This window comes from Podarcis filfolensis (genome assembly GCF_964270895.1).
Source record: "Podarcis filfolensis genome assembly, chromosome: 10".
NCBI classification, from domain to species: Eukaryota; Metazoa; Chordata; class Lepidosauria; order Squamata; family Lacertidae; genus Podarcis; species Podarcis filfolensis.
In genome coordinates this window covers 38,808,781-38,833,349 of record NC_139612.1, presented here as the reverse complement: position 1 = coordinate 38,833,349, position 24,569 = coordinate 38,808,781, and the positions used below count along the sequence as shown (strand labels likewise).

At 38.9% G+C, this 24,569-nt stretch overlaps 1 protein-coding gene across 9 annotated transcripts in view; it reads left to right on the top strand.

Moving 5' to 3' along the window:
- The window catches only part of ATP2B1 (ATPase plasma membrane Ca2+ transporting 1), a 65,005-nt gene that overhangs the window by 10,438 nt on the left and 29,998 nt on the right, over nt 1–24,569 (top strand). For all 9 annotated transcript variants that reach the window (XM_083573410.1, XM_083573405.1, XM_083573412.1 and 6 more), the window contains 2 exons: nt 16,615–17,043; nt 20,221–20,418. In XM_083573410.1, the coding sequence (XP_083429536.1) occupies nt 16,839–17,043; nt 20,221–20,418 (403 nt within the window). In that variant the 5' untranslated portion in view covers nt 16,615–16,838. The remainder of the gene's footprint in view (nt 1–16,614; nt 17,044–20,220; nt 20,419–24,569) is intronic.

The window sequence follows — 24,569 nt, the reverse complement described above, 5'->3', positions numbered from 1 at the left end:
TGTGGGTGGCGCTGTGCCTAGGACAGAGCCTAGGACTTACCGATCAGAAGGTCGGCGGTTCAAATCCCCGTGATGGGGTGAGCTCCCGTTGCTCGGACCCAGCTCCTGCCAATCTAGCAGTTCGAAAGCATGTCAAAGTGCAAGTAGTTAAATAGGTACCGCTCTGGCAAGAAGGTAAACAGCGTTTCCGTGCGCTGCTCTGATTTGCCAGAAGCGGCTTAGTCATGCTGGCCACATGACCTGGAAACTGTATGCCGGCTCCCTCGGCCAATAAAGCGAGATGAGCGCCGCAACCCCAGAGTTGGCCACGACTGGACCTAATGGTCAGGGGTCCCTTTACCTTTAAATTTGCTCTGAGGCCGTTAGAGTAAGAAATGTGATGTGTTTATTTCATTTTAAACAAAACTCCTTGTCTGTGTATCACTGATAGCTACAAATAGTTAATTTCACAGCTAACCTGGGCTCATAGCGTGTCTTGCAGTTCTAAAGTGGTGCTTTAAATTCTTGACCATTATTGGATAGTTATGTAATGGTCAAATGACTAACCTGAACTTCAGGCCTTCTGTCTTGAAGCTCACTGCCCACTGAACCTCCTTGCTGTAGTTCCAGTGTTCGTCACACTGGTTTCCAGCCTTAAAACTACCTGCTCTGCACACCTGTCTCTGCCTCTACTGCCAACAGCAAGCATGTCTCTGGTCTGTAGGCCTAGTGTGAAATCTTTCTCTCAAGTGTAACTATATCTTTCCATATGGAAACTGCACTGTTCGTGAATACTTTTCTCCTGGCAAGTTTTTCCTAAGCTTCCGGATGTTTGCAAACATTCCATGTCATCACAGTACTCCTTTAATAGTCGGGAAGGGGTAATGGACAGCAACTGGTTTTAGTATATTATGGCTGTGTTTTAGAACCTGCTTCAGTAGTACAAATAGTGCTTAAATCAATATAGTAATTGCAATCTTAGGAAATGGAGACAAATGATGCCATCTAGTGAGACCTCATGTTTTCAGCTGAAGTCAGTAACTAGACTGTTTAATACTGGTATTCTGACATGAAACAACATTCATTCCTACAAACTTGCTTGTTGCAGGCAAATCTGCTTTTAGTAACTTTAATATTTAGGGTGTGTGTGTGTGTGTGTGTGTGTGTGTGTGTGTGTGTCATCTCAAATGTAGAAGCACTTTTGAGTGTAATCTTCAGATTATTAAACAGTAGAACTTTTTAAACTTTTGTACATGCACCAATGATGTTGCTAAGTTAATGCAATAATTTTTTCCTTCTGATACTTAAGTAGGTGGGGAAACTGATTTATACAGCGCTGTGCGGGTGACGCTGTGGTCTAAACAACTGAGCCTCTTGGGCTTGCTGATCGGAAGGTTGGCAGTTCGAATTTGCATAACAGGGTGGGCTCCAGCTGCTCTGTTCCAGCTTCTGTGAACCTAGCTGTTCGAAAGTCTGCCAGTGCAAGTAGATAAATAAGTACCGCTATGGCGGGAAGGTAAATGGTTTTCCATGCGCTCAGGCACTCGTCACGATGTCCCGTTGCACCAGAAGCGGTTTAGTCGTGCAAGCCACATGACCCGGAAAGCTGTCTGCAGGCAAACACCAGCTCCCTCGGCTGAAGTGAGATGAACACTGCACCCCATGGTTGCCTTTGACTGAACTTAACCGTCCAGGGGTCATTTACCTTATTTTACCTTATACTAGGATATTTGCACAGGAATCTCTAGCTTTATTTCAGTCTTGACATTTTTTTCACTCAGAAACTGAAATATTTTGGTTGGTTTTTTGCTAGTTCTGTATACAGGTACAATTGGAATCACAGGAACCTGTGTACTCAAAATACTTGCACAGAAGTTGGTAGCTGGCTGCAGTTCTTCACACCCCCTTGAATACTACTATGGAGATTTTCCTGGTCTTGTGTGTGGCTTTGAGGGAATGTAGGGCAGCCTTCCCAAACTGGTAACCTTCAGATATTTTGGGTTTTTTTGGGGGGAGGGTTATGTCTGTAAATTAAGCACAGGGGTCCAGTCCCAAGCACACCTGTCTTTCCTGAAGGAAAGATGAAGTGGGGAGAATGCATTGCTGGACATTGATCATAAGTGCCTTTAGGCAGGGACTGACTTTGAGGTTTGGACCTATATCACCAAGGCTGTTTGGGTACCTGCCAGACTAACTCCAGCATTTCATGTTTTGTAATTAATAGGTGGTTGTTGTTTAGTTTTTATTCAGTTCTGCGACTTCAGTGCTGAGGCTGAGGCTTGCTTCTCTCATTGTGCTCACCAGTCAGCAGAGTCACACTCACCTTGCTGAATGTGGCAAGCAGTTTTGTTGATGCCTTTCTTAAGGATTCATATTTTAAAAGCTTTCAAAAACACCAGTGGAACATGTGAAAGGTTAAGGTTTCGAATTCATGGCATGTGCTCATTTCACATGACAGATACATTGGTGTCCTTCAGTTTTATTATGAATTGAAATATATTGTACAACAAGTAACAACAGTTCCCATACAAATTAAAACAAACATACATAGTGTTAATCATTCCATTTTCTACACACGTCATCTGTTGTAAGAAATCTGCTTAAAAGTTTTCTGTCAAGTAAACCGTGTGTGTGTATTATAAAAGTCATTTCGTTACCCCAACCTTTATTTTCAAAAATATACTATACTGACTCTGATCCTTCAGTTTTCTAGCATTTACAGTGTATTTCAACTTAACTGCTGTATGAATGAAAAACACAGATAACTGGTTGTATGGTTTAAGCCCATTTAAAATGTTTTAAGACTTTCTTGCTCATCCTTTTAAGGCATTTAATGGGGTTTTCACAAACCATTGTTCTAATTTATCTATATGGTGGTTTTGATTTTGTATTACCAGTCTTTGATCCATATTAGACAATAGCTTCTCAAATAGTGTAAAGCATGGATACGTTTTAAAAAACCATAGAAATGCCCTATTCTGTTCTGCTAATTCAGAGGTGTAGAATCTTTTTCGCCTGGTGGGCCAGATCTTTTTCTCATCTCACACTGTGGGCCAGATTTGCAAAGTGTGTGGGGGTCACCCTAACTGAGCAGAATTCAACCTCCTTTGTGAGCTGATGAGCAGGGGTTAAATCTTGTAGTGTGTTTGCCAGTTCTCTGTAGGGTACATGTGCAATAAGCACAGAAATGAACTTCCTTCCCACATATCAGCCCATGCAATTCATGTCAGCGGATTGACAGATGGGTGGGGGTTTTTTTGGGGGGGGGGAATAGCCTGCAGGGGCTGCAAGACCTGAGGCCTGCAGGCTGGAAATTCTCCACTGCTGCATTAGTTGTTGTTAACCTTCTGTTTGCCTTCTTTGGTATAGCAAATGTAATTAATTACTTATAGTTCCCAAGTAAATAAAAAAGTTCTATCAACTAGTTTATTGAAATATAAGAGGTTAATAGGATATAAGATGCTCACAATAAGAGTTAATAAAATAAAAATTGTTAGCAATGTCTTGATTTAAAAATAATTAATAATGATAAATTAATCTAAGGTGGTACATCATAGAATCGTCTATCAAAAAATCTACTTATGTTATTAGTTATATTAACTTCCCACAGAAGTAATAAGAGATATCTCTAGATCCGTTTCTAAAAAGAGAAAAGCCTATGTAATCTCTTTCAATACCCTGATTTTACTTGAGAGCAAGTAACACTCTTCAGGGTTGTGGGGAGAGTACTTCCTCTTATCTACCATTTCCCAGAAACCAATGTATTCCAATTAAATCTTGCATGGATACAATCTCAGAAAGTGGAGAAGAAAAACACCAATAACAAAACAGAACAAGGCAATCCAGGAAAATGCAGGTGTTCACCTGGTGGTAGCCTGGGAATCTACCACTTCATAACTGAATAAAAATCATCCTTCAATGCTAAACATCCTGACATGCTCCTGCTAACCCTCTAGATCAGTTGCTGGGGGTGGGAGGGGAGGAACAGAAAAGAAAATCCTGTTGCATAGGCAGAAAGTCATTATGCTAACAGGATTACTTTGTTGAATACAACTGTGGGTATAACTTACAGTGCTGTGAAATGGTGCAAAAGAGCCAGGAATTGGGGGAGTTCTCTAATACTACCACATGAAAAATAGTCATTTATCATGCTTCTGATTGGGAGTGAAAGGGATGCTTTGCAAAGGAAAACTGTTCAGTAGGGGAGCCAGGTCACATAAATGTTAGCCTTACAGGTATGCAACTTTATTCCACTGTTCTCTGGGTTAAAAAGTTCCATCCTACATTATATCCAATTAACATTGTTTGGATCTATTGACACCATGTTTTTGTAGCTCAGCCAGTATGGTCAGGGTACATGAAAATCATGTGTCCTCCAACAAAGTGGAAACAAAGCTGAACTTGAATTTTCTTGCCTCCAGTGTGTTCAGAACTGTTTCCTGTGTCTTAAAATTAGTAGAAATAAATATATTTTTATCACAGCTAGCAAGCTTTCATAACCCCTCTGTAATACTTGTTTTGGGGTGGTATTTAAAAGGGTGATACAAAATGGCTGTGTTTATTATATATTTTCAACAGCAATTTTGTTGAACTCAGCGTTCACAGTTAGAACTTGCTAGGACACCTGTTCAATGCTTGGTTTCCTTCTTTGTCCTAGTTGCAAATACAACACTACAGCTCATCCTGTTTTTAAGCTCCTTAAAAGCCAGACTAGTTACTATACAGAATTCCATGTTGCTGTCTTCTGTTATTGCTTAGTCAAAATTAGCCTCTGCAGACAGCCACTTGAGTGTGGGAAAGGTGGATGAAGAGAGGGGAAAGAGTTAAATAGTCTCTCTAGCCTTCGCAGTCTGAGCAGAGAAAGGCAAGAGGAAAGTCCCCAACACAGAAGTTTCAAGCTGTACTGTAGTGTAAAACTTCATTATACAGTGGTACCTCAGGTTAAGTACTTAATTCGTTCCGGAGGTCCATTCTTAACCTGAAACTGTTTTTAACCTGAAGCACCACTTTAGCTAATGGGGCCTGGTGCGCTGCTGGAGCACGATTTCTGTTCTCATCCTGAAGCAAAGTTCTTAACCTGAAGCACTATTTCTGGGATAGCGGAGCCTGTAACCTGAAGCGTATGTAACCCGAGGTACCACTGTATAATACAAAATTTCATTTTGTTTTATAAAATTCTATAGAATTGATAGAAATAAGACACTTATCTGAGCTCTTTACATTTTCCATGGTCAGAATTTTACTTATCAACCTGTTGGTGTCACATTGGACACACATCCATTGGTGGATCCTGATTACATCAGTAGCTGTGTATCACTGTGAAGGGTAAAACAAGGCCAACCTTCAGCTCTAGTTCAGAGGTTACCTGTTCATAGTGAGCACTTAAAATATTTCTTGGAAATTAATTACTAGATGCTTAGATGCTATTATTCTTTCATGTTTCATCGGTTTACAGATGTTGCCTTTCTGTCTCTGACTCTTTGGTGAGTTTAGAACAGTGGTTCCCAACATTTTTTTCTGTGAACCACTTGGAAACTTGCTGAGGATCTTGGAAGGCCACAATGGGTTTTTCTACCAGCTGCAACAGTTGTAGTGCATTGTGTCAGGTGCTGTATGATTTTTAATTGTCTTTTAATTGTTTATTTATTTATCTATTTTGTTGTAATACTGTTTTCATGGAATTTAATTATACAATATACAAGTATTGAAAGAAGCAATAGAACACAATTGTAATCAATGCAAATATTTAATTCAAGGGATGCATATGGAACAGAAATGGGTGGAATTTATTGAGGAATTTGTGTGTAGGTGGGATTGGTTACAAAAGGCAAGACATCTGTGAAGCGGGTGGACTGAAAAGACTTCTACTCAAAGCACTCCAGATGTAATCTCTGCTATCTGCAAAAATCCCTTTAAACTTGTTATTATTTTCCCCTGCCACTTTTCCCTTCTAAACATAACTGCAACTTGGCTCTCTTTCTCCCTACACCTCATCCTGTAGCAGTTCCCATGCCCCACTGAGATCAGTGGTAGATATGCATAGGGTTACAGCCTTAGAAGTTTGATCGCATGCACTTGTATTCAAAAATAAGCCCTACTCTTCTGTGGCAATTATAATCTGAGGCCTTTCTTTGTGTGCCGCTTCCATGTGAGGTCTGGAGGGGGGCAACATGGAAATGGGCTTTTCCCCCCAGTGGTTCCCCATTTGTGCGATGTTCATCTGGCACCATCATTATATATTTTTAGGCACCAGACGAAAACGTTCCTCTTCAACCAGGCCTTTGGCTGATTAATATTCTGTGACTGCCACATCCTTGGTGCACAGGCACATACTCCAGAAGAGGGAGCGGGTGGAAAGGGCTACTGGAACTGATGTCAGTTGCTACTCCAACTAGAGTTGGAGGACTGGGTAAAATAAGTTGCTACCTCTCCTCTGCTCTCATCCAGTAACCTTCCACACTTCGAAAATGAAATCAGTTTAGAAGGAAGGGTGAATGTGAGAGAAGGGGAATGTGAATTGTTCCACTAGCCACAGAAGAGTTGGGTTGCAAAACAGGTTCTGCCTCCAACAGCATGCAGTGCAAAGCCTTAGAATGACCGAGGAGCTGTTGCTCCCACAGTTCTTCTCAGTCACAAAGAGGACCAACAGCATGAAGCTCATGGACTGTAGTTTGGCAACCACCTTTTAGAACTTTTGAGTCATTTGGTTACTATAGCAACAGAAATGGTGCAATTAAGGTGCAGTTTACATAAAAGCAATAAAAGTGCAACCATAACAGTCCATAGAATTTCCTGGACCAGCTAAAGTCAAGATGAAGCAAAACTATATATCATATAAAACAGAGCAATGCACAGAACAGAAAAATAACAAATTAAGAGTCAAGATTCCCCCCTATGAATTACCTGAGGGAAGGCATTTTGGAGGGTATTTCAAAGGCCTACGTCTGACTTTTCTTCATATGGCAGTCTGTCGATAGTGAAAAGACTTCTCTGAAAATATTAAAGATTGACTTGATCTGTATTGGGGGAGGTGGTCTGGCCTAATTAAAACCAAATTTGAAATTAGTATCTTTAATTAAATTGGCAAGCTGTATAACGTAACTGGGTTTAAAGCAGGGTCAAAGTTGTAGAGAGTGGCTTCTGCAATTCTTTTGAGTTTAATTCAAAGGGGAACTTGTAACCTCAGCTTTATAGCCAGATGGGTTTTTTTGTAAAACTATTAACTTATAACTATTAGAAAATAAAACATGATGAAGAGATTTCTTTTCATTTTTTTGTTGACTAGATCACAAACCCACTTTATTTTGACATTTCATTCTTACCAATAAGTTTAGAATTGTGTGTTTGTGTGTGTGTGTGTATTTGCATGTCACGTATATTGCTGAAATCTACCCACCCTCAAGGGGACCTCTTGGTAGGACAAAAATACCACAGAACGTGTGTGCTCCCTCTTACTGGCTTTTCAAAAGTTGGTAACTAAATGTTCAGTTTCTGCTGTGGCATATATTTACAATGATACATAATAGGTAACATCAGTGAGCTTCAATTTTGGTTATGCTTTGAAAGTTAGGAGACAATATATCTAAATATATATCAGCTAAGAATATATGCTAACAAAAGCATAATAGAGAAGTTTTGTTAGTAATAAGATGAAGTGTCAGGTTGTTCAGTTTTGCCAATTATAGTATTAGGTTTCAATGGAGCTTGGGAAGTTAAAGCTGTGTGCCAGCACTTGTTCGCTTCCACATTTTTAAAGGATGAAATTTTTTTAGAAAGCTGTGTACTTTTAAGATTTATATCCACTTACTAATAGAAATCTAATCCTTCAAACCTGACTGTGTGCTCACTGTGCAACACAGTGCCCTTAAAACAGTTGCTTTCTGCTCCCTCCCAGATGGACCTTTTTTCTTTCTGAGGATGTTCAAAACACTCAGATGACTTTGATTCTAGTTTCTAGGAGTACATGAAGTCCCATTGGCAGGTGCTGTTCATTTTGCTTAGCATATGTGAAAAAGTTCTATTTTCCCATCTTGTGCAAACTAATTATGGGAAGGCAGTGTTCCTTTCTCCCCAGTTGAAATACAGACACACACAATGGCTGAATATTCTTACATATTATCATCACAGAATTTTGCTGTTTCCAGCTCTGTCTACAAACACAGCTATCTTGAGCATCCTTTGATGGAAAGGCAGAATACAGATCCAACAAACAAATATATAATGCATGTATGAGCTAAATTGTACACCTCTAGTGAATGTGTGTTGAACTATTTGGGAATGTCATGGCTTGTACTTTTGTATTACTCTTATAGTGTATTGAGAAGGTTATTGGATGCTGTAAAACAGGCTTCCTCAACCTTGGCCCTCCAGATGTTTTGAGACTACTACAATTCCCATCATGCCTGACCACTGCTCCTGCTAGCTAGGGATCATGGGAGTTGTAAGCCAAAAACATCTGGAGGGCCGAGGTTGAGGAAGCCTGCTGTCGAGTCTCTTCTTCTAAAATAGTCTGAAGCATTTGTCTGAACTACTTAGCTTTATTTGAATTTTAACATGTTGCCATTGACATCCTCTAAAAGCTGTTGGGTAGCTACAATTACAACTATGTGATACCTGTGCAGCAGCTCCCTGTTTTAACTATATTAAGCTGTAAAGGAGCGTGCATTACTCAGTTGATTTACAGATGAATGACTTGAAAAGATGCCTGCACTTTGGTATGGAATAGAAATTAACTTTTGCATTTTTGTCAGTTCTTGAATAGCCATGGTAAAATTTTGATCACTTTAATGCGTTTTTGCTGATTTCAAGGCAATCAGTCAATGTACCTGAGAGTAATTGGTTGTATTTAGATGACCATATATATCTTGACTTAAATCAGTGTGCCCTGGTTTTGGTTGTTCAATATTGGAGATATTATTTGCATTGTATATGCATGGACTGTTTCTTGTGGGAAGGGATATATAATTGTTATATGTAGTTTTAGAAACTGGAAGATAAAGAAGTTAAACAAAAATATTTTTAATTCCAAAGCTGGTAACCATTGCTTTCTGTTTCATGAAATATTGGACATTGTTTGACTGTAGTTGGTTGAACCAGCCCAAATGGATAATCTGGCAAGTCATTTGTTTGGAATGAGTGGGAACTTGCATGATTAGCTTAATGGAGAATAATTGGATAAGTCGACATTAAAGTTGTATATGTTGCCACAAAAAAGCTGTGCATAGAAACTACTTGCATTTAAACGGATTTCTCCACCATGCATGTTATTGCTCAGCATAAGTTCACAAAAATTGAAAATACTCTGCATACTGTTTGGTACTAAATTGTAATACATCAATTGCCTGAGAATACCTTTCTAACTAAAGCTTTTCTGTCTACCTACTGCAAGAGTTAACTATCCTAGAGTGTTTGGTAACTACTGCGAAACGAAAATCCTTTTGCTGAAGGAACCGTGACTGTAGATCTATGTAGAATAGTAATTCAGATAAACATGCTAAATCATATCTGCATCAATTCAGAAAAAATGGTAAACCCACATTGTGATGCCTTGTTGGATTTTAAAGTCTAGTAGTTCAGTTATATTGTTCCAGGACAGGGGCATTTTTGGGTTGTTCATGGGAAAAGGAGTTGCAGAGGTTCTGAGAGGCAATGACAAAACTGGTGCTGGATGAGAAAGCTTATTTGACCCTTATATACGTCAGTATTTATAAATTTCCATCTTTTTAGATGCAGAAATGGAAATATTTTTGTAGCTTGCTTACCTAGCATTTGAGTGTTTCTCAGGCGGTATTGACAACAGTGTTATCACTAAGTTTAGCTTTCAGTAATGTGACTAGTTGAGAGGAGATTACTGCACATTTCCCAAGTACTTCTGTTTTATTAACCTTGCTGCTTTGAGCAGAGGCTACACTGGTATTCTTCCTCCAGGGTAATCTTGATTCTGACTAATGTGGGAAAATATTTTAGCACCATAATAGAAGTGGTATATACCATAAATATATAGAATAAAATTCACTTAGTTGGATTGAAATGATTGCTCTTGGTAGAGGGATATAGTAACAGATGTACAGATGAACAGAGAACAAGATTGTGGGTGACAAAAATACTTCATTTTGGATTCTTCAGGCTTAGTATACTTTTTGAAGCTCTAGTCTGTGATTTTTAGGGCTAGAAACAAGTATGGTTAAAATATTAAAGCTCAGTATTTGCAGTTAAAAGAATGGCAGTATAGTGTACCATATAGACATACAGAATGTAGGCAGCCAGCTAACTACTCTTGTAGCCTAATATGGATTTCAGAATTACTATATGCTACCATTTTTCTTCTTTGTTTTTGCTTATCATAATCTTAAGTCTTCTAAAGCATTGCCCATTGGGACAAAAGCAGTAGCCAAAAGTAGTGCTTAAAAAGGCAGCAAAAACCTGAAGTGCTGGTACACCGTATTGGTGAGTACTGTCACGGAAAGTACTGCTTACAGGCAAACATCTTGCGCCTCCTTAGATTTTCCAGAAGCCTTGATCTGAGTACCAGCATCTTTGGGAGATAGTCATGGGATTGAACGCTTGGGTCTAAGAGTTCAATTTTGCCTTCACATAATTAAATTACCTTTAGGCTAGGATTCAGCAATTTTCAGTAGTGACCAAGAATGTAACTGTCCTTGCCCAGTAAAAAAAAAAAAAGTTACTTGGGCCTTCCTGGTTTGCTTTCTGAAATGGAAGCAGATTGATTTCAATCTGAAAACCTTCAGAAGTACTATAGGAGTCTAAACGTTACTTGGTGGAATAATGATTTCTTTATCGAGCACTTCAGGTTCATTTTGCCTTTGTAAATACTTATGGGACAATGAAAGATGTACACAAGTTTATTAATTTTAGTAGTGTTGATAATATCACATACCTCATGTCACCTTACTGTCTGCACAAAATAGATTTGTTCCATGAAACTGCCATGCTTCAGTAAGAATGATATAAGTGGCACCAAGCGAAGGAGAGGTTATATAATTCATTCTATTAAATTGGCCAATGTTTACCAAATTTATTATTAAATTTCTATACCGCTCAGTAGTGGAATCATCAATAGAAATTGATTCATGTTTGGAAGTAATGAACAGGCTCTCATTTTATTTTATTTTTATTTTGTTGAAATTGGCTGAAAACACTAATTGTGTTGAGACTGCACTGTGGCAGTCTTAAATGTTAATAAAACATTGTTTAAACACTTGTTGAGTAAGCAGTTGTATTTAGTAATGCTAGAAAACTAAGAAGAAAGCAAAACTAAGATACTATCTGACGGCTGCAATGTGGTGCTTCACAGATTTGTAAGGACTTTTGAGCTAATTAGATTTAAGCAAAGGCTTTCCTAAGATAATCACTTTGGGAGCCTTCTCTGGAGCCGGGCTGCTGATAATGTGTAGCTGAAGGTCAAACCTTCTACATAGTATTCTCCAAAGATTAAACTGTGGGTTATGAAATGAACTATTAGAATATTTCAATTCCTGAATGTTTCAAAAAATATTTTGCAGCTCAGACACCGGTGGTGGTGGTGGGTGTTAAAAGCTTTTGCTTTTCACCTACTTGTGATGGCACATTACTTCTAAAGTCAGCAAAATAGCATGTTGTAGTAGTACAATTCATTTTGGGAACACAAAGTTTGATACATTTATGTAAGCTTGCAGCATGTTGTCATCAGAATTGGCGATATTGACAAGATGTGAAGCCAGGGTCTATGGATAGCGTCTGGATTCTGGTTACCCATGAAATATATATTGATTAAAATGACACTGCTACAAATGAAATTAGTCATTGCTTTTAAGGGGATCTCTTTTATCCCTATGTGGGAAGAGAGACATGATTTTAGAAGGGTAGTGTTAAACTTTAAATATAATATTGTTAACGTGCAGAATGTATGAGCTAGTAAGGCATAGAGGCAACTTAAGTATTCTAAGTCCTCAATCCTCACACACAGACGCACACTTCATCTCCCACCTTTGGGGGTTCCAAACTGCTACATCACTAAACATGTGCTACAAAGTCAGCCTTGAACACCCTGTATCTTCCCCCATTCATACTTTATTACAATCACCTAGGTTGAACATGGATTCCTTAGAGTCCATCAGCAGAATTGTGTACACACTTCAAGAGATAATTTGTTGGCTCCACAGCTAAAGTAAATTCTCTCCAAAATAATAATTTCACAGCTGCTCCTGGTGTTTCTTCCATACTACCAACTGCGCAGTAAAGGCCAGCACTGTGATATTTGAGTAGAAATTCCTGTCACATATGCAAATATCTCTCTGTTCTGCATTAGTGTATCACTAAGCAAACCAGCTAAAAAGTAAACCTTTTTTGTTTTTTCTTTGACTTACGCTATGCTACAGTGTCAAAAAGAAAACAAATTACTGTTGTGAGTGGAGTAGTCTGGGGTACTTTCCAAGAGGTGGATTACTCTCAGTTGGGAACTATGTAAGGCAGCTTAAGTGACATGGTGTGGGCACTACCAACTCTGTGCCACCACTTTTGTCTCTCAAATCCTTCCAGATGAGATGCAGTAATACATTGCTTTAAAACATAATCCTGTTAAAAGGAGTAGTAAACTCCCCTTATACCTTGTCGATGACAATGGGGCATAATACCTAAATGTGCTGCGGAGGAGATCTATCTATCTTTCATAGCTGTGTTGCTCACACTTCTTTTTACGCTGCCTTATTACATGGAGACTGTATTTTTAGCTACCATAGCTAATGATGATTGCTAAACCTCCATGAATATGACTTACCATTTTTGAAATAACAATAATAACAATATTTTTTTAAACTCTGTAAGTTCTGCAAGTATTGTTTTCCTGTCCTGAGCCTACTGCCAGTTAATTTTATTTAGATGCCCTACTACTTCTGTAACCTTATAAGCCTTTTCCATGTTACCCCCCCCCTTTAGGTGTCTCTTCTTCAAACTAAACCATAGCATCCTCTTCAACCATTGTTCAGTGTAAAGGTACTGTAATTCATTGATAATTTTATATGTTCCTTTTTATGGTTCATAGAACAAGAATTGTACACAGTATTCTTAATGTGGCTGGACTCATCTAATGGCATTATGATATTATCTGGCATTTTAATTGCTTTCCTAATCATTCCCCAAACTGGATTTACTTCTTTCTCCACTGCAGCACATTAAGTTGATGTTTTCAGTGAACCTTTCAAAATCTTTTCCTGGGTAGTAAAAAAAAATCAGTTTTCTTGATGCGTATGTAGAGCTATTTTTTATTGTTTTGCATACTTTTGTCCTTTTGATCATACACTCTGCATATTTTTGTAATTTCTTGAAAAAATGTTAGATGCTTCCAGTTATATCGATGCTATCAGGCTGTCCCAATGTTGTTTTCGATCCCCAGAATCTCTTGTGAGCGCTGCCAATAAAGGGGTATTGATGACTGGTTATATAACTTGATAGCCATTGCTGGGTGATCAAAGTTGCTTTCAATGTATTCATGAGCCAATCTGACACATTTGGCTGCCCTTGTATGACTTGTTGTGATCTCTAGTGGCCAATAGGAATGGAGTTAGAGAGAAATGTTATTCATCCCCACATTTAAGGGCTTGAGATATCAAATAGTTAAATCTGAATACAAAGGGCATTCTGTTAAAAAGTGTGCCAAGTCCTCTACTTTGGGGCATCCAGCTGGGCAATTTCTAGCCACACCATATTGAGTCCCATAGTTCCTTTCACCATCGTCAGCTGAAATGATTAATCAGGAGCCATCTTAGCTCATGTGAGCAAGGGGGCACTTTCCCAGGAAGAGTGACAAAATCTTTATATATTGTATTGGAGCAGCACCCAGCAGTCAGTTCCATAGTGGTCTGAAAATCGACTTCAGTCAAGTCATCTGGAGAACTGAGCACAGTTGCAGCCCATCATAATCAAGTGGGCTGATGAAAAGCCCAAATAGTAAAAAGTGCATACATCATAGCTTCTCAGGAATCCCTCCTCAAATCCTCAGATACCAATAAAACCAAATGTGAAGCCAAAAGGCTGTCTTAAGCCAAAAGGTGATGGCCACTTTCTGGGTAAGCATTCCCACTGAATGAAAAGCCATCTTTAATTAGGCAATTTCCTTAGAATTGTCTAGGTCCTTAGAATAGATCTAGGTACCCCCAATATTTTGGATAAGAACTTATGTTGTACTGCTTGCAATACTGCAATGTGTGAGTGGGCCCACATGAGTGTTCCATACAGCATCTGGGAAAGTAGTGTTCTCCTTACAAAGCTCAAAAAAGTAGCTCCTGTCTTACCACCTGGTCCACAATTGCATACATAAAACCAGCTAAGCACATATAAGGGACGCGGGTGGCGCTGTGGTCTGAACCAGAGAACCTAGGGCTTGCTGATCAGAAGGTGGGTGGTTCAAATCCCGGCGATGGGGTGAGCTCCCATTGCTCGGTTCCTGCTCCTGCCAACCTAGCAGTTTGAAAGCATGTCAAAGTGCAAGTAGATAAATAGGTACCGCTCCGGCGGGAAGGTAAACAGTGTTTCCGTGCGCTGCTCTGGTTCACCACATGACCCGGAAGCTATACGCCGGCTCCCTCGGCCAAAAAAGCGAGATGAGCACTGCAGCCCCAGAGTTGGCCACAACTGGACCTAATGTTCAGGGGTCCCTTTACCTTTACCTTTAAGCACATATAAATCAACTTAAAAACAACAGCAGCAGCATTTACATATATAAAATCAATTTCAAATCCAATAGAGATACCAGCTGGTATTACAATCTCCACTTAGAAGGTTTGTTGAAAAAGGAAAGTCTTCAGCAGGTGCTGAAAATACAATAGAGATGACACTTGGCTGAATTATATTTGGAAGGAGTCACAAAGGTAGATGTTGCCACTCTGAGGACCTGATTCCAGCATCATGCACAATGGAACTCTTGATAGGGTGGTATCTGTTGATTGCTGCGAGAGATTGATGTTGTGAGTGGTGTCTCTTCTTAGTATATGGCAAGTTGAAAATGTTGAAACATTTGAATCCTTTTGCGTTTCTGCTGGGAGGAAGGTTTCTGGAGTTAATTTTAAGACTGATTATATCAGATATGTTGTTCAGAGGTAAAATAGCTTGAAGACTGCCTTGCTTTGGTTAACGTGGCCTGTAAGTTAGTTGTTATTTACATAGCATGGTGGCTTATGGTAGCTAGAGCATGTCCATAAAGCAGGGGTCAGCAAGGTTCATCTTGCCTGGGCCAGATCAGTTCTGCGGAGATCCCTTCGTGGGCTGGAGCACGCCCCCCTGTGATTTTCGGTGTCTGCGCAGATGCGATTTCCGGCACCGCGGAAGTGAGTCTCCGCTCCGCTCTGCGCCGGTAGCTCAATTTGGGGTGGCTCGTGGGCTGGTCAAACGACCTCTGCGGACCACTTCATACCCCTGTCATAAAGGAAGCTCAGTCCTGACTTCAGCTTATAGCCAGAAGCTCAGGATATGGGTACAACTGAGTAAGCTGAGTGAGTGTGCTTTGGATCTGCAAAATCTCAGTGTAAAAGTATCTCCATGTTGTCCCCATTGAGTACCTTTAATTAATATTTTCAATTTAATGTAAAGTTATTCAAGTTGATACCAAGAAATGCATGTTGGTGAATGGTGAGACTAAAAGATTTAAAGGGTATATTAGTTTGAGTCTTAAAGCGTCCTTTATTCAATTATCTTACTACTAAGAAACTTGAGCATTTCATTTCACCACCTTAGTGCTGCATTTGTTAACTTATTGAATTATTATTTATATAACACCATTGGTATGCTTGGTACATTCTGATGATTGAGAGGACAGATCGAGAGGCATTTACAATTTAAAATTTTGGCACAGTGGAAACAGGAAGAGAGGCAGGGCAAGCAATAAAGCAGTATGTAAGAGGAGAACCAGCAAGGGCAGCATAGCAGAGACCTATGGCTTAAAGAGAATAAAGAGAGAGTGTGTGACCAACTGATCAAATGCAAGAGAGATAAAGAAAAATGAGGACTGAAGATTTTGCTTTAAAGAGCAAAAGAACAGTTTCAGTGGCATGCAAAGAGTGAAAACCAGATGGGGGGGGGCAAGAGTAGATTTGGAAGGGAAGTCAAAAAGTTCAGAGTAAACAGGCAAGCACATTCTAGAAGTTATGGAGGCAAAGGAAAAGGGGAACTGGGGTGATGTGGAGAGGGAAGATGGACTAAGGAGTGTTTTTATAAGGGAGAATGAATGCAGGAGGGAAAGAGCCAGAGGGCAAAGAGATTGATTATGTGGACAAGAGGAATGATAATGGTAAGGGAGATAGCAACCAGGAAATGGGAGGACAGCGGATTAGTTAGGTGACTATAGTCAAAATAGTGGGTAGAGGGAAGAGTAGGAAGATGGGCAACTGGTAGGGGGCAGGAAGGTAGATTGGAAAGCTAGTTTGGTATTGAAGCCTCGAGGAGGCAAAGTTTTGGTAAGAGAACAAGGAGTGGATGGGTAAATGATGGGGTAGGCCTTGGCAGAACATCAGAGGTAGAGAAGAGGCACTGTTTATCAGAAGTGTCATAGTGCTGCTTAGCCAGATGCATAGCAGACAATAAAAGGCTGTGATGCTTCTGTGAGCAATGTTGAATCTTGTTGCTATGATCTTCTTTCTTTTGCAGATTGTATTCCCCTTTCATTTGGATTGGAATGAAGGAACCAACAATGGGATTGCACTCAAGATAACACTCCTGGAAAGGGTATCTAATGGCTCTCATCTTTTTTGGTGGTTTATATCTGCACTTTTGATGGTTTTCATATCTGAAGGATTTTCCTTTTGGAAATATTTCAAATAAAAAAAATTGTTACTCCTTGGAAATAACTTCTTCCTTGAACGCTATACATCATGGGAGACATGGCTAACAACTCGGTAGCATACAGTGGTGTAAAATACACTATAAAAGATTCCAATCATGGAGACTTTGGCATTACACTTGAAGAGCTTCGTGATCTTATGGAATTGCGTGCTGCAGATGCTTTGCATAAAATACAAGATTGCTATGGAGATGCACATGGAATCTGTACAAGATTGAAAACTTCTCCAAATGAAGGTACGAATCTCAATTCAAAAAGTTACAAAATGTGGGTTCATTTATATGGGAAATTTATATTGAAAAATATTTAGGTCTGTATAGATGCATTCATTGTTTGCCTAAGATGTTTTACTGGCCAGTGACTGAAATTCCTGGCCTGGATCTACTATATATATATATTTTAAATTGTACATTTATACAATTGGACACCACTTAAGAGATAGTAACAAAATTTGGGACAATAGTTATTGAGGTAGAAGAACATAATACATTTGATGTAAAATTTGACATTTTCATTTTTGGTTAGTCTTTTTTGATTGTACCAGGTTTTTAATAAGATGTTGATTAAAGCCCACTGTTATCTTCCACATTAGTTTAGAAGAAGTTTGTGAAGTTACAAATGTTAGACAACTTAAGGTGTTGTACATAAAAACTTTGTAGAAATATATATCTCAACTTCCTTGAATATTTAAGGTTAACCTAGCACAAATGCCTCGCAGCTTGCAGCTGTAACTTAAATCAGCTGTACTTAAAATCCACTCAGAAGTTACATCTTATGGAATGTCAATATTTAAGGGGATGGTTGTTAGAACGACACCTAGGGTTGTTGATAGGAGCTTCAAATTAAATCCTTTAAATCTTGCGTGTCTGCATGTTGGTAAAGGTAACAAAGTAAAATGAGCTGTTAAAGCAGTCTTCTGCAGCCAGGTTGGGACTAAAACTCCCATTAGTTATGCTGACTGGGACCAATGAGAGTTGTAGTCTTAAACCTCCAGAGAGCACCAGGTTTGGGGAAGGGGTTTCCTTGGAGCAAGAGGCACATGCACTGAATTTGAGGAAAACAATGTTGATTTTTTTTCAGTCTAGGGAACTTGTGTGTGTAGGTGTGTAGGTTTCAACCTTAGTTTGTGGTATGTGTTTAAATATACTATTTTAAACATTTTCTTTCGAGGAAAAAATAAGATAAAGATTTAAATAAACCATTCAAGATAGTGAGATGGTGCTTTTCTGCTAAACCTTTGTTGCCTGTGGGAAGGGTTTCACAACTACCCAACTTCTTAATATGTAGTAAAGCAGTTAATTTGTCCAATGCCTATCCCAGCCTTTCCATAATTAGCAGGATTTGAAATGACTTTATAATTGGCAATTTATGTTTGGGCATTAAACAAGTTCTCAATGGGTGAAGACACTCAATGCCATCAGGTTAAGATCACTGTTCTTGTTTTTGAAATTCCACCAGTCACTAGTTTCCAGAAAAAAGGAGGAAACCTTTTATGTGCAATATTGCACTTCCAGCAATCCAAATGTTTTTCTGTAAACACTTCTAGTTTCAGTTGTGTTAATATCAGTTGTGTGCCATGCTGGATAACATTTTAATGTTCTTAAACTCATTGTTCACAGACTGCCTTGTTTCCCCTCAAAATTTGTGGAATCTGAAACTCCCTAAATGAATTTTGTTTGGGGCTAGTAGTCTGTATTACTTACTCAGAACAGCCAGAAAGACAAGACAAATGCAAAAGTGTTAAAACAGATACCTTGTAAATCACGGACTTATGAAAATGAGCAGGCATATCTATGAGGTGTGCTTGTTGTTTTTCTTGGAGCAGAGTGTCTCCAATGAGATATCTCTAATGTTTGGTTGAAAAGAATTTTGTCTTGAAATGTACAGGCACCAAACTCTGCAAGGTAGTATCTGTTTCCAGGTTCTAGCACCCTGCAATGCTTAGGTATCTTTTGCTAAACCCTTTTATCTCTATTGAATGGACCGTTGCTTTTTATGGTATAGTAGCCTGAAGGAAGAGAAGTGTTTCCTTTTTCCTGCTGCTAATAATTCCTTCTTGAATAATTCCTTCCTGTAGCAGGAAAAAAATGTAGTGATTGCTGTTCCAGCTTTTGTATTTTTTTTCCCTTTTCTCATTAATCGTTGGAGCAGAATTTTGAGACACAATGTGATGAATAAATATTGCTCCATTAAGTTTTATATGAAAGAATAGGACAGGATATCCCAGCTTGCAGGGATTTCCACATTAAAAAGTGGGGAGAATCCTTTTTTTGTGTCTTTAATAATTCATTGGAAAATAATACAATGGAACTTGTAAACTCATTTCAATAGGGATACAGAGTCTGGCCTGAATTGTGTTAAAAATATCATCCATGTTGGATAAGAAATGATTCTTGTGAGAGGGCTGTCAACTGAAGCTTTTAACTGAAGAGCTATTTAAACACCCAAGAAGCTTTCAGTAGTCATGGTGAAGGTTACCCAGTGAGTCTGCAACTTGCTTCTATATGTACTACACTCATCTTGAAATGTGGATGAGTATGAGGTCCAGTTGAATAGTACTGAAATACCACAGATGGGAAGTGATAAGATGTGTAAGGGAGAAACCTGGACTTGTTCCAGCTAGTACTGAACTAATGAATTAGCAGAAATGCAGAATCTGGCTCACCGAATGACTTGCTGAGTGATCCTTTCCTACATGAGAAGGATTAGTTCAAAGGTGAACCATGTAGATCTAATTGTTGAGGCCAGATATACAATTTCCGCTATCCTTAAAATAAAAATGTATTTGAAGCTTATGTCTTGGCCCTGCCTGTTATTGCACTGTGGGCTTCTGTGTAATATGTAATAAGGAAAAGACCCCTTAGAGATGTAGCTTTGCTTCCTCCTGATGTTCAGCATCTAGGTGGGTGTTGCCATGTTGTGCATTGTGGTTATAAAAATAATTACTTTTGTATTGGGAAAACAGAAATAGACTTCTGCTTAACTCTCGTGTTTGTTGAACTCAAGTTTCTGAAGTGACTAGGAATTTCAGCATATACTGGAATGATGTGCTCCAAAACAAATGCTTGATTTTCTTGGGAATTGCTTTGTTTGGACTCTGCAGCACATATATTTGTGGGGAAAACTCAAATAAAACCACTATTACTCAAGTAACACTGTGGGTAGGAGAAATCTGCAGCTATCTTTTCTCCATGTTAGAAACGCCTACAGTAGAGTTCCACTTGATATTGATACTGTAACTTCTAGAAAGCATAGGACATAAAGAGTCCTGTTAAATTCACTAAATACCAAAAGAGCAACTGTGCAGCATATTCTTAAGGTGTTTGTAGAATTACGTAGCAAAAAGGGATTTGTTAAGTCATGTATAGATAATGAAATTGCTCTAAAATTGTATTTTTCTTTTTAATATTTAGGCTTAAGTGGAAACCCAGCAGATATAGAAAGGAGAGCAGCTGTGTTTGGAAAGAACTTTATACCTCCTAAAAAGCCAAAAACATTTCTTCAGTTAGTATGGGAAGCACTACAGGATGTTACATTAATTATATTAGAAATTGCAGCCATAGTATCATTGGGCCTTTCTTTTTACCAACCACCAGGAGGGAATGAAGCATGTAAGTAAAGAGTTTGTTTCTTTATACTTGTGTACCTCAAAATGTATTTCAGAGTTTGGGTATTGTCTGCCAGTTTATGTATTGGTTATGTTGTTGTTTATACCCTTCTGTCTTGGGAGACAATGGAGGCATGTGCCTTTGTGGGTGAAGTCAAACATCGGAAAGTTACAGCAGCTGCTGTGGCTGTAGGGACTGATATGGAGGAGACATGTTTGGTTGCAGCTGGGGCAGATGAAGGTTGTGCTGCTGCAGATGCAGCATGGTGCTTCTTTTCTTTTCTTTTCTTTTCTTTTCTTTTGCACTCCTCCCAGCGGTCATTCCTCCTCTGGTGTGGTTACACGACCTGACTGTCTGTCTCCAGGCACTACGGTTGTCTGCAAGAGATTCCCACATGGCAGGCTTGATGTTGCCAGCCTTCATGTCTCGTTTGCAGTAATCTTTGTATTGCAGAATTGGTCTGCATGAAGCCATTAAGTTGTTTTATTGCTTCATATTATAATTGCTTCATAGTACAATTGTATGATAAGCAAATTCTGGTTCAAGTGCTGAGTAGAATGACTTCTAGTCAGCACTTGAACCAAATATTTAAAGTTCTGTCACAATGTATTTGCTAAGAGATTGTTGTAATTTTGAGGTATACTCTTTAATTTCCCTAAATATAAGGTGTACTCAGATTTCCTTCCTGGAGCGAACCTAAGCTCATGCTCTCTCTTCCTTGTTCAGTTGTTATACTTTTTAATGGGATTGCATGACTGCATACTTTAAGAATCTTTTCATGCACCATTCAAGTTGTGTTGTGCATTGTAATTATGTATAAAATTTATAATTGATATTTTTAGTTGTAAACCGCTTAGGAGCTTTTGACACAGAAGCAGCATATAAATAAGCACTACTTCCTGTTCTTCCAGTAAAAAGCAAATGTTGGCATAAAACCAATCTGCTAAATTGTTGGTCTTAACAGTTTAACAATTGTACCAAGGCTGATACATTTTTTTTCCAGTATTTTCCACACTTTAACATGAAATCTTGATGACAGGATAGGTGTCTCCAAGCATGCAGTGAATGTGCACCATAGACTCTGTTTAGAGATTCAGATTTCAGAAGTTACATGGTGACTACCATGGCAAAGGCTGGTGCGCTAAATATGACTGAACTGGCATGCTAGTAGTTCAGATAAGTCACCTTGTCACTTGTCCTTTTAAAAATTAACTGCTGCCCTTCTTAAAATCAGTGCCTACACTTTTTTCTCTTTAATCTCTTTTGCCTTAGATTATGGTTTAGAAGATCCGCTAAACTGAGCTTCCTACATGTCTCAAGCATGTTGCATTTCTGCACATGCCTTTATTTTGTGTATTGTTAGATATGGTTGCTTTTTTCCTGGGGTGGGGTGCAGTGGAAGTTGTGCCTAGCCATGTAGCTCTAGAGAGTCCTCACAGCTATTTAAAATAAAGCATAAGCACTCCAATTAACTTGATACAACCATGCCCAAGCATCAGAAATCATCCTAAAATGCTTGCTTTGTATATTGTATAGCAACAGCAGCAGCAGGCAAAATGTGTTGCGGGGCGGGGGGGGGCTGTCAGTATTGTTTTAAAGCCCACTCATTGAATAAAGGCCTTATTTTGCCACAGATCTGAAGGGCAGCAGTGGGAAAGGTTTCACCCTATTTCTAGAAGAAGAGACTATGACTTCGGCACTGGGACAGCGTGCAGTAATACTGTTGAAAAGAAACTACTGCTCATACATTAATCTGGTCTCAGAATATGTTTGGAATAGGGTCGCTCCTGACGATTTTTGGGTGTGGGGAGAATCATTTCCTTAGGTCAGTTGTGAGGAACTCATAGCCCTCCAGATATCATTGGACTCATGCTCCCATGAGCCCCAGTCACTATGGCCAGTGATCAGGGATGATGTTGTTATAGTCCCACAACATATGGAGAACTACAAGTTTTCTGCTGCTACTTTGGGTAATCTGGACCAAAGCTATTTACAGCTTTAAAGGTTAAAACTAGCACTTCAAATTGTGAACTGAAATAGGTTTGAAGTCACTGCAGTTATGCCATTACAGGTGTGAATGTGTTACCAATGGCTATGTAATGCACTGCTGCTTTTGGAACTAACTGAAGTTTTTGGATGTTATCTGAATGCACCCATATGATGGCCTAGTTTAGACAATCAGATAATTGATTAATAAATCTGGATGTGCACAACCATCATGCACTCAAATGTAGCCCTTTTGCTTCCACTTCTTTCTTTGATCAAGTGGAAAAACAAACCAGGCAGCTGCAGTTAACCATGGCTTTCCATTATATGTGAACCAAGAATTATGGTGTTAGTGACCTCTGAAGAACCCAGGATTGGATCACATGAATGGGCTATATGAGATTCATGCATATCCTGACTTTCTAAGCCAGGATTTGATTAAACGTGGTAACAGAGTCTACCCTGATGGTTATCAAAGCATGTTTGATGAAGCAAATACTGTCTTCTATGAGTGGGTGTAGTTGGCCTACAAACCTAAGAAGGTATAAAGCATTCTTGGCTATGGTGACTAACTGAGATTCTAGGAATAGCATCTCTTGCATGCTATTCAAGGAAATTAAGTCCTCTCCAGAACTGCTGGTTCCTACATCTGTAGGAGCTATCGCCAACAATAAAATCAGTCTAGCCTAGATTTCTTTATCATTTATTATTCCTTCAGTTCCTTTTATCATGCATTCAGTTGTTATCCATAGGTACCATTTAAAGAATTTAGTACCTAGTGGATCTACCAAAAAGGAGAAATAGGATGTAATTACCCCCCTTTTTTCATATTGCAGTATCTCTCAGTTGTTTCATGTAAATTTTAAAAAGTATGACAGAAGATGGAACTTTGTAGAATATCATACAGCATACCTCGCTCCGCAGCTGACTCCTGCCTGATAGGTATTGAAGTCACTGAAATAAAGTGTAACTTCTAAGCCATGACTTTGCAGGTTGTCTAAGTCACACTTAGACAGAACAACAACATACAAATTTATCAAAGCAGAAGTTGTCTTGAAATTAAGTAGCTCAGGCTTCATGTAGGTTGATTTAAATGGTTTCTCTCCTCCCTCACAATTATAGTTCAAGTATTGGATACTTGGATTGTTTTCTACTATACTGCAGAATATGGGGGAAAGTATGGAATTTGACCAATAACATGTTTATTTGTTTTCTACCTAAATTTTTATTACAAAAATTGAAATTAATGGACCTAACAATCATGCTCGTTAATTTAAATGGGTTTATTCTGAGTAAAACTTAGTGAATATTACCCTAAAGTTTTCCCCCATAAACTAGATTGTATTTATCAGCTGCAGTCACCCCCCCCCCAACTGAATGGGGTTGTTGCTTTTAAATGGAATTAATGATGAAACAAATTTTGGTGTGTGTTGTCTTTGATTTAAGGTTCTCAGAATGGTGATTTGTTTCCTCCACCAACCACTATGGCAAGTGATCTGACTAAATCATGCAATGTCAAGCATATCACTGTGCTCTTAATGTCTCTCAGGAACAGTGTTCTAAAGGAGAAGAGATGAGAGAAATCTGTTTTATTTAATTGATAAAACACTACCTAATTTCTAGCTGTTCCCAATTACGTAATTTGATTCTAAGGCTGCTTGTTTTTGAAAAGTTCAACTTGTAAAACACAATGAGCCTTAGTTTAACAAAGGCTTCTCAGACAGCTGAAATGCAGCCTTTAGGGTTTAATTGTAAATTTGAACAATCTTTCAAATAATTTTATAATTTAAACTTAAGAATGCCATCAACAAAAGGGGAGTGAAATCTGGATGGGGTATTTCCACCCACTCATGCCACTGGACAAGAAGATGCAAATGAACAGGAGTCATCTGATTGGGCCAGAGGACCTCTCCCCAGTTCACTTCCTGCTTAGCTGCACTGCAGGACATCTGTTCCCCACCCTGTCTTTTTACTAAGCCAGGGTGGGGTAGCAACTGGATTTTTACCCTTTCCTTTCCTTTTATTTTACTAACCCATAGTGAAAGTGAGCCTCACTTAGGCCATTGCCAAAAGGAAACCAAGGAAAAAGCATAGGCATGGAAGAAATGGGCCAGATGATGTCACCAGCAAATAATCACAAACAATAGTAAAACTGAAATGTGTCACCA